We start from the raw sequence: 16596 nt of genomic DNA, 5'->3' as shown, positions 1-16596 counted from the left end.
ATCTATTAAAGAAATTGTGTGGAGTGTTGAGTTTGTTTAAATCACCTAATTTAGCATGATTTTTGAAAAGTAATAAAAGACTATCGTATTAATCTTGGTAAAAAGAGAAATGACGTCTTATCAGAGAATATTCCGAAAGATCATGTCAAAGCAGATGATCTAGACAAGTTCAACACCCTGCACAAAACCTCTTTAATAGATATTGATGCACACGTCCTAGTCCCACTCTCGCGGCCCCTGACATTTTCTTTGGCCTAGAATCACCTAGCAGTTATGTGGCGAAGTTGTACATGTATTCACTGCTGGTTCTAGGGGTGGGGGAAGTTTGGGAGCAAACACATCTGTTCAAGAAGTTCTAGCGGGTGGCTGCACCTCAAGGCTATCAGATGACATCAACGGTTACAAACTTTGATTTTTGTAAAAAAATTCCATGGAAAATTTGGTAGAGTTTCTCCCTATTCAGACCATCTCAAGGCATGCAAAACTCGTTAAACATGAAGAAATAATAGAAAATAATAGAGAGCAGAGTCGGTATCTATCTCGGTGCTAAACTGTTAACATTTTGCAAAGTAAAGCTGTATACATGATGGTATGATATGACTTAGTAACTTTGTATAACATTTCTGCAGCCTTTGACACTAAAAGAATAAACAGAAGAAAATATTTTGCCCCTACTAGTATCAGTAAATACTCCTTACTCTTTTTTTTTTTATTTTCCCTTTTCAATTCTCCTGTTTGTTTTGACCTTTATTTAACTGGAAAAAAATTACTTTGATCAGCAGTAGCTTTCCTTGGTATTTAACCTTAAAGGTGAATCAAACCTGAAGTTTCAGTACACAGAGCTTTAGCCACCAACATTTCCAAATGCAAGAGATGGCATGGAAAATTTCCGGTTGAGTATCAGAATGCGGTTGGTTAGTCACCCAAACCCACTTGTCCTTCTAACAGTTCAAACAGATGGGGCGAGTTACTGGGACCCGTACTGCTTTTCAACGGCTTCCAGTTCAGGAGGCAAGAGATTTAAAAAGCTACCTTGAACAGGCGGATCACTAGGTGTCTCTGAAGTCTCTGCCTCACCATCTATGTGAGTATCAGATAGAAAACTTGAATCTGTTAAAGATAGTGGCAATAAGGTATATGTCTGCGGATGTCGAAATATCCACCAAAACATATGAAGTATAAATATAGGGGGAAAAAGTATAAGTACCAAAAAGTGTCTTAACCGATGGTTTACTTGATTTGGTGTTCTTCTTCTTCAACTCAGCTAAAAATAGAAATAAACTGTCAGCTTGTAAAGGTGATTTCCAAAATCAAAATACTGAAACTCGTAAAAATCTTGTGTCACAAAAACATGGAGGTATTATGTAATATCAGCGCAAATTCCGAGTAAGGATAAATACTAAGCGCAAATTACTAAAACAACCATGTTCCAGATACAGCAGAATAGATATATAAAGTTGAGATGTGGTGTTCAGGCCAGCTTATAATAATAATAATAATAATAAATAATAATATGCTTAAGCATATCTTGAAATATTCGTCAGCTAGGCATTGTTACCCATGATTCTGGAACAAGTACATGGCTGTCTATATACATAATTCCATGTAAGGCGGAGAAAGAAGAATACCCATTCCAGGCACTTCAAAATCATTGGCAATTTCAAAGTTTTTGTATGTGTATCCCATGAAATTTACGTCCTTGGACGAAAGCATCTGAAACATAGAAGGATGATCAAGAAAAACAGTAATGTATGTCATGAAAAATTCATCATAAAAAGGCCTCTTTGGCTTATTAGCAGACAAACAGTACATACATGCAAAAACCATCCTGACATAAGCATAATAACAACAAGAAGAAGAAAAAGCAGTATTCACCAATAGAACTCTACAGTAGAGAGCCAAAGAAAAGAATCACAGCTTTATCATCTGCTAACAGGAAACTCAAATGCTATAGGTAGATTACTTTGATACAATACAAATGATACTGAAAGCTTACTTTCCTCCATGGACCAGATTTTGATGGCCTAGAACACATTTCTTCGGACTGCACAATGAAATACAAGCAAATAGAAAACTAACGTCATAATACAATAAAGTTGCAGCATGATTAGCAGTACTGAATTCGAAAATCAAGGGATAACAGTACCTCGTCAAACTTTTCAAAATTTTGAGTATCTAGCTCATCATTAACCTCGGGAATAAAAGCAGCATCAATTTCATATATTCTATCCCAGTCCACGCCTTGAAACCATGGATGTTCCTAGAGAAGTAAAAAAGAAGCAAGATAGCCTTCTTTTTCTGGAAACAAGTGTAAGGAACATATCCAAGAATCTAGAATAGAGCACTGCAAACAACACCTTAATTTCACCTGCCCCATTTGATCCTAGCCTGTGATTAACATCACACAAGAGTTTGCTAATTAGATCTGTTGCCTCTGCAGATAATTTTGCCTCTTCAGGAAACTTCAAATGAGTTCTCCAGTTCACTATCTATGCCAGTAATATAAAATGTGATATTGTTAGACAAATGGAACTTCTTAAATTCCTCCTTTTTCTACTTCGCTTCAATCATTTTATTGTACTATATTAGCTGTTACACGTCTAAAAAGGAATTATATCAGAATTTGCTTTTCCAAATAAAAATTCATAAAACAAGAAAAAATATATAAAAAACATATATATATATATATATATTGATGGACTCTGACAATTTCTTTTCCCATTCCAGCCTCGGCATAATCAGGAACAATGAACAGAGATAATATGAGATAGATCCAGACAAAAGCATCTAATGAGAAGAAAAAAAAAATCAATTGTCAATATTTGTCAGGTTACCTTCCTACACGTTGACATCGAATCATCTGAATAAAAAGGTGGATATCCCACAAGCATTTCAAACATAATGGCACCAAGTGACCACCTATTCAAAATAATAATCAGTCACAATAACCTATAATACTGTCTAAATGCGAGAAATTAATAAATTATAGACGTCATCAGAGGACAGTGTCACTTTAATTCATAATGTGTCATTGAGATATTAAAGCTAATCTTTCAAAATGAAGTCAGCATTCTATATAAAATAATTAAAAATGAAAAATCCTCTAACCTGCAACTAGACATAGCCAATTCTTTTCTAAATTACCACGTTACAGTTTAAATTACAATGTCAGACAAACAAAGGTATTAATATCTGCACAAGATTTCTTTTCAAAATACATAAATACTGACCAATCACAATCCATTCCATAACCTTTCTTCAAGAGGACTTCAGGAGCAATATAGTCGGGAGTTCCGACAGTAGAATAAGCCTGCAAAATGCAAGCATTTGACAAGAAAAAATGAATAATCAAACAGTCACTGCTGAGTGCTTCAAATAACTCAGAAACATTACTTTAAGAAGCATACACAAACACATACAAACAGAAATAATTATATATACATATATCATGATATAAAAGCGATGCAGGGTCCAATATGTTTCATTTAGTGATTCCATGATTGAAAAGATGCCCAGCGAGTCCATCGTCAATTCACCCAACAAGGGCAACATAGCTCAAAGCCACCGAATTTTGAATTTAACGACTAATTGAATGAGATATTGTGGGATAAAGGGACAGTTGAGACATAATGACTGAGACTCACAAGCGTTTTACGGTTCTTTTGCCAATGTTCTAGTTTCTCTTGCTGCGTTCTCTTTGAAACTGATGAGCGTTCACCATTTCCCCCAACCTCGTTAGTATTGCCTCCTACAGTAAAATCATTTTCTTGGATGGTACTGCAATCTAAGGGTTTACATAGTCCGAAATCTGACAATCTCAAGTGTCCATATCTATCCAGTAGCAAATTGTCAGGCTTGATATCCCTACGACATTCAGCACTCAAAAGGTTAACCCTACGTAAGAAAAAAATGAAGAAAAAACTCCTTCACAGTTTATTTTATTTGTATACTAACCTGTGAATATAATTGTGTTTGTGGATAGATTCAATAGCCAAAACTGTCTCTGCAACATAAAATCTAGCTTCATCTTCAGTCAGATATCCTTTCTCATAAGTAAGGTCAGGTAGATATTCCATTACGAGATAAAGGTAGCCATCATCTTGGAAAGAATAGTAGAGTTTGACAATACAATTGCTGTCAACTTCAGCAAGAAGGTTCCTTTCAGCTTTCACATGCTCAACCTAAAATAAGAAAGAAAACATCCAAAAAGGTAATATAGTAGAAAACCTCAAGAATACCACATCGTAAGAAAAAAATGAAGAAAAAACTCCTTCACAGTTTATTTTATTTGTATACTAACCTGTGAATATAATTGTGTTTGTGGATAGATTCAATAGCCAAAACTGTCTCTGCAACATAAAATCTAGCTTCATCTTCAGTCAAGATATCCTTTCTCATAAGTAAGGTCATCATATCTCCGCCAGGTAGATATTCCATTACGAGATAAAGGTAGCCATCATCTTGGAAAGAATAGTAGAGTTTGACAATACTCATAAGTAAGGTCATCATATCTCCGCCAGGTAGATATTCCATTACGAGATAAAGGTAGCCATCATCTTGGAAAGAATAGTAGAGTTTGACAATACAATTGCTGTCAACTTCAGCAAGAAGGTTCCTTTCAGCTTTCACATGCTCAACCTAAAATAAGAAAGAAAACATCCAAAAAGGTAATATAGTAGAAAACCTCAAGAATACCACATGGCAGAATGAATGAATACCTGGCCTCTTCGAAGCATTTCCGATTTCTTAAGCTTCTTCATAGCAAATACTTGGCCTGTTGTCTTTTCCCTACACACTCTAACCTGCACCATAAACACAAGTTTAAGTAACTCAAAAAAATTTGGAGGAAATTAAGTAACCTATGGTATAGAACCATAGGTACTACCCCGCACAAGGGCAAAACAGAACAAGATATATGACAGGTGGCATTTGTATACAAGTATACCTCTCCAAAGGCACCCTTGCCAATCATGGTTAGTAATTCAAAGTCCTCAACACCGAATTTAAGCCTTTGACGACGCATGTATTCAGTTTCTTTTTTCTCCAGGTACTTACGTAAGTTATTTTGATCTTCCTCAGAGAGGTCAGCTTCCGCCAGTTTCTCTTCCAGGATTATTCGTCTATCAAAAATCGAATTATTAGAAAATGGATCTGCAAAATGAGATAGTAATCTATACACTAGAGCTTAACATACATGGTAATAAAATGCCCAATGTCAAAGTTTCATTGAAAGAAATCAATTGCAAATTGATATATTTCATAAACCATCTCTACCGTGCTTCTTTTGACTCTTAGTTATCACTTATCATGTCTTTAGAACAATTCAGTGCATCGATTACTACGTCTTGGCTCTTGGCATACACATTATCTTTTTCATACTTTCTTTTAAAAGTCATGAGATAATTCCTCAATTTGCGATAACTTTGAATAACTATTTAAAAATCACACAGCCAAAAGTTGGATTGAATATTAGTGTTTCAGATATATCTGATGATATCATCAGTCCTCGATGTAATTAACAGCTTATATTGAGAAATGAAAGATAGTTGAGCAAGTTAAGCATAATATTAGGAAGGTAAAGGGGCGAGGAAGCCATACCGCTCCCTTCTTTCTTGCAGGTTCCTCATTTGTTCCTTATAATGATTCTCAATGTACTGCTTCGCAGCGGCGACCTTTTGTCTGGTGATATTGGAGAGATCTTCGTCGTCCACATTGGCTTCGTCATTCCCTCCGTTTCCAGCGTTGGACGTCTCCTCATTCCTCTGCCCAGCCCTCAACTTATCCTTCGGTTGTAGCTTTGAAAGCCAACCCTTCTTCGCTGAATCCATTTTCTCTCATCAAAATCAAATCTCACGCAAACAAACATTCCCTCGCATTCTGCATGTCAACAACATATAAATATTAAAAAAAAGTAAAAAACTGATCATCGAATTTCGAAAAAGTACCAATCAAGCAATCAAATTCGCGCTGCAGCGTAGTTTACGTGTGACAATACGATCCGCGAAAAACTCTCCCGGCTATTTCGCTGCGCTTTCTTTGTTTCAATAATTATTATGATTATTATTGCTTTTCAAAATAAAATTGGAATGTGAAAAGGAAAAAGAAAAAAATTTCTGAGAGGCGAAAAATTGTTTGGTTTTCTTGTCTCGCGCGTTATTCTCTTCTGTTGTTTTCTGATCGCATACTTTTCGCTCGCATTTGTATGCGTCTTACGCCCCCACTTTTCCTTCCGTTTATATTTAGCGGCGGATCTTTTTAAAGTGTGGAATATGAAATGTACAAGTAAGCAGTAACACCAAATTTTTATATAAGATGAATATAAATAAAAAAGAAAATTTTAAAGTAGATATAATTAATAAAATAGATAAAAAATTAAAAAATTAAATATTTGAGTGGGAGCATGCCCATCTTTATATAAGGGTAGATCCATCACTATTTTAAATTATTAAAAAAATATTAGACACACTATTTAACACTCGTAGTTAAACTTGAAATTTTAAGTTAGGTCAAATAATGTCTAATTCGATTCGATAAGTTTGGAATAATTCTTTAATTTTATATATACATATATATATATATATATATATATATTTAAGATGTTCTTTGTCTTATTTTTAAGATTGATTATGTATTGTTAAACTTTTTTTCAAAAATGATTACAATATGTTAGTTTGATTTATTTAAGGATTGTTACTTTAGTTGTAATATGTATTTTAGAATTCATTGAATTATTTTTCAGTGAGTTTTTTTTTAAATTGCATGTAAAATTATTAAATATATGATTATAGTAAAATTAATCAAATAAGACTACCAGCTAACTGTCAGTGTATCGTAAACGATATTACACACTAAAGCTACAAACTAAGCTACTAACGATTCACATATAGCATAAACTTAACTAAATGACAATAGGTTGGTCACCCATAAGTATTGATATGAGAACATTTGTGTTTGGGATAAAGTAATTAATTAGTAGACCGAGTCAAGAGAATGAAACGGATTTTTATTTATTCAATATTTGATTACTTTATTTATTTTTGGTATTTAATTCGATGTAATTTTTTATTTTCAAAAATTCAAATCAAATAATTTGTTTGAATAATAAATTACATATATATGTGTACGTTTAATTTATTTAATCACACTTAATAAATATTTAATCCAAATACAAAATTAAATATTTTAAATAACATAATTCAATTTAATTAATTGTATGTGTTAATTTTGACCGTGATAATCTTTTTATTTGGGGTCTGTTCTGACACAAGCCTCATTTTCATTTGCACCTTACGGTTCTTACCCTACTGAAAATCCAAATTGTTGAGTTCGGGGTTAAATGTCCGGAGGACAAACTCCGTGAATCTAACTCAACACTTGGACAATAGGGTAATTTCATGTTTTTATTCCAACTGCTCGCTCTATTTCCATTGCACTTTGCAAGTACTCACCCCAAACTCACTCGATCACTTTGCACACAGCAAAGACTGTGAAGACTTCAAACGGACAATACAATGCCGACGAATTCACATTCCGTAGGTTTTCTGTTTTTCTTGATCTGAAAATCCAGGTTTTCCCATATTAAGTAATTTCTAATTTTCAGATCCTATTAAACAGTTTTAATCTTTGCGTCAATGAATCTCAGTTTTTGAGGCTGTTGACCGAGTGGATGTTGGATTCTAATTGCAGGACATGGCCAGAAGTCTAGTTGGATTTATGGTTCGATTACTCTTTCTATCAATCTGTGAAGCGGCTTCGGTTTTTCAGCCGATCTCCGATTCTCATCGATCTGCCGCTCTTCAGTCCTGACAGTGGATCCTTCAAGAGGTTTTCTTGATCCCTTGTTTATTTTTTTGATCACATTTATCCATTTGATGGTTAAGAAATGAAATTAGGAGATAATGGGGAATAAATACCTTTGAAACTCAAACTTAGTTATGTTTATTTTTTCCCTCCGTTTTCAGTGATGAGGAATTTGATATTCTAGTTATTGTTTCTTTTATTGGAAATAAATAGAGGTATTTTAGAATTAGGCTTTAGGAATGCCTATATTATTTGATGTAATTGATCTCACCAGTTTAGAAGAGACGTACGAAGCACTAAGAACATTCGACGTTCTTGGAATTTAAAAGAAGCCTAATGTAACCGCCACAGCTTGCCGTTTAATTTCGGAAGCTGTTGGGTCATCATCATCAACCCCAAATGATATTTTCTATGCTTTGAAAGCAAATAGCATAGCGAAATGCAAGATAAAAGATAAAGCTTTTCAGGTGTTTAATAGACTTTACCAATTTGGCACTAACTTGTCATTGAAAATATTTGAATTCTTTTTTAATCCTGGATCTTAAATTGTGTTTTTATTCATTTTCAAAAGGGCATTACAACAAGACTTAATGCTGCTGTTAATGGCGCAAATTCATTGCTTGACTTCTACTATTCAGTAGGAGGTTTGGTGATTATCAAGGTAATAAATGAGTACATGACGCTGTTTATTATGATAACGCAATTTAATAAATCTTATGTGTTCTCTATCGAATATATGCATGCACTAAATTTTCTTTGTTTACTATTTTAATCAAGAGACCTTTTTTTATCCAGCTTCTATAGCTTTTTAGTTGTTTCTATTCCCCCCTTACATTCTAATACATTGCTCGTCAATGCTGGATCAGAGTTCCAAAGCTGACGTTCATCCTGCTAATGCTGATGGAATTTTCAAATCGGTCAAGGTTTGTTATTATTACTATATTTAGTTTGTGGTGAGATTAAGATATAGTGCTCACACTCTCCGTATCTATCCAGGCAGACTAAGTCCTACCATTTTGGGGGACTAGTTGATGGTATGGAGAGATTTTGTTTGTGGAGGACTCATACTTGAACTGCCTCTAACGTCTAATCTTATTTTTATATTAGCTTTTCACTTCAGCCAACTTCTAACATATGTTTTTCATGAATGGTTGATTTTATTTTACAAAATGTTTTCAGGCTTTTAGCCAGAGTGATGGTAGGTGGCGCTATAGTTCAAATAACCCTGAATCCAGTGCATTTGCTGCTGGTAAAGATTTTTCTAGATTCTAAAATTTGTTTTTTGAGACAACTTCCTTTGGTGTCCTATTGTGTGCTCCTTAAGGAACCCTTCCCAAATGCTCCAACCTTTTCAATTAATACCAACACTTTTAGGATCATACCAAAATTTCTATGCACATATCGTTAGATAATTTGGTCCATGTTTTTCTCAGCCATGTGTCTTTCTAATACCAAAATATCTAGCGACCAAAAAATTGGTGTAGAGTTAAAAATTTTGATTTTGGGGCTTACATTTTCTGGTAAACCTGTAAACATTTTGGTGTGATATAAAAATATGGGTATTCGAATAAATATCCTGGTAAATTGTTTTAAATTTTGTTAGATAAGTACATCGTTTGGTAAAAGTGATATAAATTATGGGTCTTGTTTACATATTTTGGCAAAACATTAAAACCTTTGGTCTATACATATTTTGGTAAACCATTATGAATTTAGGTGTATCCATAAAATTTAGATATCTGAGTACATATTTTGGTGTAGCGTTAGACATTTGATATATGTTGACATATTTTTGCATTTTGGTGTAGCTTTAGGAACTTTGGATAACAGTTAACAATGTTGAATGAATAATAAATGTTGTAGAGCAAAATAATTTGGTATTAGTATTAGTTATTAGTTATTTTTGGTACTGTAGAAAATTGAGGAAAGTATTTTGTACAGTGATCAATTGGATTCACTGTGTTTTTCCATTTATTAGAATAAAACTGTAAGTCTGCTTACATAGACTAATTTACAGAGAGTTCTAATACAAGTACAATTACTTTAAACAAAACCCTATCCTATCTAAGAGATAAGAGATAAGATAGAGAGTTATTTAAACTACTTAAGAGATAAGAGTTAGATTTTCTCCTAAACTGTGAACAGATAATATCTACAATAATTTAAATCTTTAATCCTTATCATCTACAACCAACAGGTACTAGTTAGAAACATTGACCGACTGTTAACTAGCATTGACCGACGGCTGATCGGCATTGACTGTATACTCATATTTTTAACAAATACCAAAATTATTATACACAAAGACACCTTACGAAACACCAAAATTATTATACATATATATTTAGGTGTAGTTTTAGAAACTTTGGTAAAGCTTTATAAGTTCTGTACTGCCGTAGAAACTGTGAAATGAGTACCAAAAACTTTGTAACGCTTTACCAAATTATTAATCAATTAACCAATTTTTCTACTTTATTTATTGATTAATGAAGGAGTGTTTGGGAAGCGTTCCTTAAGGAGCATTCCCTAGAATTTTCCCAATGTCCTGCACAACCACCATTTAGCATTTTTGTTTTTTTCTGAAAGGCAATATCTTCATAGATGTTGTTTACCTTTTTTTTTTTTTTTTTCCATTTATCAATTGTTCAATTCAGTTTTGAGATAGTTATTTTCAAGGCATGTCATATTTTTGCAGGAATTGCTCTTGAAACACTTGCAGGAGTTGTTTCGTTAGCATTTTCTGAACTTGACCAATCATTGGTAAGTAGTAAATGTTGCTTGCTTTGATTTGGTGCAGTTTCGACCAATTTATGTTTCTGAATTGTTAATCAGCTCAAAATGTATGATAAGATGTTCCCTTGTTAAACTTCATGTATTTTTTTTTTGTGAACTGCTTGGGTTCAGCTATATAGGTTTTACAGTTTCTGAATTGGTTACCTTTTACCCTTAATACATGTGTAATATCTAGCTTATAGATGTGGTGGATCTTAATCAATGTTTCTTTAAGGCAATATAAGGATTATTGCCAGATATTCAATTATTTTTGTGTTATCATTAAATTTTCTTGTTGAAAAAAAAGAGTGGACTGTGGGTTATCCCTCTGGTGATGATGAGGGCTTTGTGAACTCTTGTAAGGAAAAATGGATTTTCCTTCTTGTAAGCATCGAACTACCTTTTTCTGTAGCTATGAGTACTTCCTTAAAACTCGCTAGGCTGTCTGGTTAAATTCCATAAACCATATTAAGCTGAAGAGGGTTGTTTTAAATTCGCGAATAACACAAGACTCATCCAGCGAGCTTAAAATAATCTGCATTTCTATTAATGATTAGATGTTTTTCATTTCATTACTTCAATTAGTCATATGATGGTGTCTTTTGATATTGAATTTTATCTGCTCAAATGAGCAAGTTTTGCTTTTATTATTTTTGTTGCTTATCTTCCATTGTTAGTTTGCGCGTTCCATTTTATACGTTGGGTTATTGTTGGCAGATCAGTACTCTCAATAATGATATAAGCAAGCTTTTTGACAGTATTGAGAAACATGGTATGTATAGTTTCTCCGGGGTTTTTTCAATTTCTTTTATGTTATTTTTTATGGGTTCGACTTTTCTTCAATTTTCTCTTACTTCCATTAATCATTTATCAATAAAAAAAGAATAGTTTAACCAATTTCTTAATTAATTTTTTTCATCCTTTTATTCTCTTTTTTTTAGACGGTGAGGCTATTTACTTTGATGATAAACTTGTTGATGGACATGACTATTAAGGTACCTTAGCAACCACCTCGTCTGTTGTTAGAGGACTTGCAGCATTTGCAGCAGTGAGTGATGGGAGTGTTATTCTCCGTTGGGAAAGTTCACTCATCGTGCACTTTTAGCCTATTATCCCTTCTTCTCTTCTCTTCTCTTCTCCTCTTTTCCTTTTTTGGGCAGTGTGTTGTAATCCTTCTGGTTTATTTCTGCAGCTTCCAGGAAACAAGATACTTGGATTGGCTAACTTTTTCCTTGGTATTGGAGTTCCTGGTGATGCCAAAGATTTACTCAACCAAATAGATTCCTTAACTTGTCTGGAAAGCAACAGGCAAGATCTTCCTTTGTCACTTTTAATGTATCTGTATTTATTTAATATAAATTTTGATAATGATATTAGATTTCGTAGACCTTAAATGCAAAATTTCAGTAGCTGTTTACGATGGTGTGTTATGGCAACCTTTTTCTTTGGTTTTTGTAATGAAGCTCTGGAGAATAGATCTTAAATTTCACACATGCCATGCAGGGTTTCCATCCCACTGATCCTATCACTTCCAGCTACAGTGCTTTCGTTGACCAAAAAGGACTCAATCCAGGTTTGTCCTAAGTTAAAATCCTTGACATGGATACTTAAGTTCTAAAGTGGCAGAAGCCTACCTCCCAAAGATTGATGGTATTAGTATTAGTGGCATTCTATTTTGCTTTTCTGTTCTACCGTAGTTTTTGCATCCCGAGTGCTTTATATGATGTAGTGTGTGCTGAACACTGTGGGGATTGTTTGAAAAACATTTTATTAAAAAAGGATATTTTTTTCACATGATTCATTTTGTGGTGCAATGACTTGCATTTCACTCCTTTATTCATTTGCATACATAAGCCTTTTTGTACCGAATTTGGATTCATTTAATCTTAGTTTGTAGGGTTTCATTATTCCTGATTTTTAACTCTTCTCTTTGAGTATAACAGGTTAAAGTTAACACTGTGCTTGGTTCAAATGCACCACCTCTTACTGTGAAGCTTGTGGGAGCTTTTACTTCTGGTTCAAAGGAAGCATCTCTAGTTGAAAACCAGGTTTGTTCTTTTATGAAGCCTTTTCCATTTTGTTGGACGTAATTTCTGCTGTATACCTGCTATACATTTGCATTTCTTTTGTTTTATTCGATTCAGTGTCTAACAAATACTATAAATATAGGAACTTGTGTTTGATGCTGGAACTAGGCTACATAACTTGAACAACTTGACAAAGAGTATAGATGTTGGAAGTTATACATTTGTTTTTGAGGTATTGTTGGTTTAATCAGATTCTTAGATTTATAGTTTAAGCTTTGTGAAGAGGAGTGGTTTAGGTGGTGTTCTTAAAGACGTATCTGGTTCGATCCTAGCATCTTTCAAAGAGTCTGCTGGTCCAGGGCCTCCTACATTGATGTAATTGAAAGCTATCCTAAAGGGTCTGGTTTTCTTTGAATCTCTATTCGACAGAGATATAAGGAACGTTTGATTATCGAGAGTGATAGTAGGGTGGCTGTCGACTGGGTTAAGGACGCTGTTCTATGTCCTGATGTTTATGTTCATATTGTTAAAGATATTATTCAAAAACTCAGAGATTGTGAAGGCGTCATTAGATGGGTTAATAGGACTGCCAACCTAGAGGCAGATGCCCTAGCTAAGGCCAGTATTGGTTAATCCTCATGTTATTTTTAAAAGGTTGTTTCCTTTTGGTTTTTTTATCTCCTTAAGGGAGTTAGGTGTTGTATTCGTATGTTGATATTGTTGTTAATGAAATCCTAGGGCACTCTTTTCCTCCCTCCGCTGATTAAGGAACTATTTCTCAAGTTCCTTAAATCATGAAGGGGTTTTTTAATGAGGCCTAATATTCTTATAAAAAAAAATAAGTTTAAGCTTTGTGTGCATCTGTGTTTCCCTTACATGTGAAATTGAATTTTTGTAGATTGTGCTTCATAAACCTGAGGATGAAAAGGTTTATGTCACGGAAGGCCCAAAGAAAGTACCAATATTTGTCTCAGGACTTATCAAAATTGAAAACGCAGAAGTTGCTATACTTGACAGTGATCTTGGGAGGATAGAAACACAGAAAAAGTATGTTATCTGTCTCTTTTGCTTATTTTTTTGTACTACTAATTGATGATGATTGGCTTGGGTACTGATGCAATAACACGTGATGGCTCTTTTATAAGTTAGCCTCTAGTCTGTTTGATTTTCTTTTCAAATGATCCCTGACGCTACTTTTTTCATGGTCTTACACCATATATTATAGGCTAGATGTAGCTGGACAATGTGCTGTGTCATTATCAGCAAACCATCTCCAAAAGCTACGTGTATCCTTTAAGTTGACAACTCCTCATGGACTTGCTTTTAAGCCACATCAGTTTCATGTCTTCATTTTTTAATCAATGGTATTCTTTTCAATAGTTCATTAATAAGTTTGGTGGTTTGCAGGCATTACTCAAGTTGAGACATGAAAGCAAGGTTGAACACATCTTTGTGGTTGGAAACTCTGGAGAGCAGTTTGAAATAGTTCTAGTTAAGTCATTTCTTTCGTGGTTGAATAACATTTTGGTGTATATGACAGATTAAATTATTATTAGTATCTGGAACAATTAAAGATTTCTTTATTTCACTGAGAAACAACACATCTGTTGCCTTGCATTACTATCATAGAATATTCTTCAACTAGCTAAGCTTATGCTACACCTATTTAAAATTTGACACTATAGTATTCAGATGAAATATATTCTGTTTATGTTATATATATATATTAATATTAATCTTAACTTGGCTTGTCTTGTAGAATTTTCTTGGGGTGGTTGAGAAATTCTTCTCTCTCTCAGGCAGATATGACATTGAGCTCACTGTTGGTGACGTTGTTATGGTAAGTGCTGCTTTTGCTTTATAAAATTCTCAATTTTTATGATTCTTCAAGTATGTTATAATTATATCTTTTGCCCTTTTTTCTCAGGAGAACTCTTTATTACGAGCTATTGGGCATATTGGGTTAGATGTACCAGAACCACCTGAGAAGGCACCCCGCCCTCCTCCACAACCTGTTGATCCCTACTCAAGATATGGGCCCAAAGAAGAGATAACACACATCTTCAGGGCTCCCGAAAAGCGTCCTAAGAAGGAGCTTTCTTTTGCTTTCCTGGGTCTTAGCTTCTTGCCATTACTTGGATTATCGATTGGGTTTAGTCTTGCATGCTCTACTTTTATATTTTCATTCAATCAGCAGAATGTAACTTACAAGTGTTTGACATTTTCTTGGGTTTTGATTAGAAACTCAAACCGGTGTTACCCTAAATTTGTTTGAAGTTTTAATTCTGGGTTTGAATCAACTCATGAATTTTTGTGAATGGGTCACGTTGCATGCATCTTTCTTATGGTTGCTTGGGGGAGATGTGATCAAGTTGTTTAATACTACTTGATATGATTTAGAAACAAGGATTTGTGTTGGAAAATCGTGAAGTCTTTAATAAGGTTTTGGGGTTATTGAGGTCCTTTGTTTATGTCTGCTTTTGGTTTTATTAGCATCTTCGGAGATTGTTAGGTGATATCTCAATAGGTTGAGTCAGGTGTTTCAATTTAGGTCTTGCTGTTAAGGGGTAGAGGGTTACCATTTTGAAGGCATAATTATTTGGTATGATTATAGTTAATGCTTGTGTAAGTAATTTACTTCAATGATGTGCTAATGCTATTACTTTTGGACTTTTTGATGGTTACTTGGATAGCTATCACGGTTGGGGGTGAATTTGAAGAACTTTCCTAGTACCGATACTGTAGCTGCCACATTTGCCATTTTCTTCCACGTTGGCATCGGAGCAGTTCTGATACTCTGTGTTTTTCTGGTTGAAGGTTAGTTCTTCTGATTATTAAACATTTAAACAATCTGAGCAAAGTCAATTGTCATTTATTTATTATTTATTTTGTATTTCAGGAAATATAAGTTAATTTTTGTTTTCATAACGAATGAAAAACGTTAAAGAAAATATGTTCAGTTATAAAATTTGAAAATGTTTTTGTAGAGAACGAAAATGAATTAAAAATAAAATAAATATTTTCAATATCAACATCATCCTACATTTTTATTTTATTCTGGTCCTAATCTGAATATTGACGAGGTTAAAATTGAAAGAAAACAAAAAGTAAAGGGTTACAAACTACTAACATTAATCGAAAGGGTTAACTACAAAGATAGTAAGCTCAAAATTCTGGTAATTCAGGTAATTCCACCTGTCTCGTGAAAAGATTATACCAAAACTCCATGTTAGCATCGGAAGCGTAGTCATTCACCCCTTCCAATGCTGCTAAAGGAGGAGAGCTCGTGAAATACTGATGCGTTTGTGGGTCCCGAGCAAAACCCACTTCAAAATCGGCGGCCATGCCGGAATTATCAGCCGATAACACTTCCGACCAGAAGTTCTCGTCGATCGCGGAGGCACCATCTCCGTTGGTTTCGGTGTTGGTGGTGGTACCGCTGCTGCTGTTTCTGTTGTTGTCGTTCTCGGTTTTCGTTAGTGTTGAAGACTCGCTGGTGGATCGTTGTGGGCTATCCGCAGTCACGGGCTGTTGTGCTTTTTTGATGTCTTTGGAGGAATCAAGGAGGAGTTGTTGTCGGTTAGTGCCATGGTTGTGTTTCAGCCTCTTCTTCAAGTGGGTGTGCCATACGTTTTTTATTTCATTGTCTGTTCGTCCCCGTAACCTCGCCGCAATCGCCGACCATCTGAAACAAATTAGCATCTTCAAGTATGTACGTAAAATTCTATGTTCAAATGAACTTATAAACCTAAATTTAAAATTTTCACGAATTATTATCCCAAAACCACCACCTCGTGGAAATGACTCTTGTTCTTTAGTGTACAGGTGCAATAAAGGTGGTGATTTTGTCTGGTATTACTTCATTTTTTTATTGTTTTTTAAAATTTTAAAAGTGGGGGTAATAAAGAAAGTGGACAATCATCGAGGAATCTTCTCAGTCCCACATAAAAATGACCAAATTGGGAATTAAAATATGGTGATGAAACCAATGATACTT

At 34.2% G+C, this 16596-nt stretch overlaps 2 protein-coding genes across 2 annotated transcripts; one reads left to right on the top strand and one right to left on the bottom strand.

Moving 5' to 3' along the window:
• Positions 1-650: 650 nt before the first annotated feature.
• LOC120167682 (serine/threonine-protein kinase tricornered-like) lies at positions 651-5906 on the bottom strand. Its single transcript, XM_039176624.1, has 14 exons — positions 5599-5906; positions 4946-5120; positions 4719-4802; positions 4551-4638; positions 4301-4460; positions 3645-3864; positions 3231-3310; positions 2835-2919; positions 2358-2489; positions 2147-2260; positions 1997-2044; positions 1629-1713; positions 1208-1264; positions 651-1110 (listed from the first exon to the last, which is right to left on the bottom strand). Exons 1-14 carry the CDS (start codon positions 5826-5828, stop codon positions 968-970), a joined length of 1701 nt encoding a protein of 566 aa, XP_039032555.1. The 5' UTR covers positions 5829-5906; the 3' UTR covers positions 651-967.
• Positions 5907-8654: 2748 nt separating this feature from the next.
• LOC120167760 (dolichyl-diphosphooligosaccharide--protein glycosyltransferase subunit 2-like) lies at positions 8655-16105 on the top strand. Its single transcript, XM_039176677.1, has 16 exons — positions 8655-8723; positions 8980-9049; positions 10496-10560; positions 11290-11344; positions 11568-11665; positions 11765-11880; positions 12076-12145; positions 12516-12620; positions 12742-12831; positions 13498-13646; positions 13825-13936; positions 14007-14090; positions 14359-14439; positions 14527-14751; positions 15293-15416; positions 15785-16105. The coding sequence occupies exons 1-16, from the start codon at positions 8655-8657 to the stop codon at positions 15844-15846; spliced, it is 1575 nt and encodes a 524-aa protein (XP_039032608.1). The 3' UTR covers positions 15847-16105.
• The last annotated feature ends 491 nt before the right edge of the window (positions 16106-16596 follow it).

This window comes from Hibiscus syriacus, unplaced genomic scaffold (genome assembly GCF_006381635.1).
Source record: "Hibiscus syriacus cultivar Baekdansim isolate YM2019G1 unplaced genomic scaffold, ASM638163v2 tig00111693_pilon, whole genome shotgun sequence".
Taxonomy (NCBI): domain Eukaryota; kingdom Viridiplantae; phylum Streptophyta; class Magnoliopsida; order Malvales; family Malvaceae; genus Hibiscus; species Hibiscus syriacus.
The sequence above is the reverse complement of the archived record's forward strand: the minus strand, read 5'-3'. Positions and strand labels throughout refer to the sequence as shown.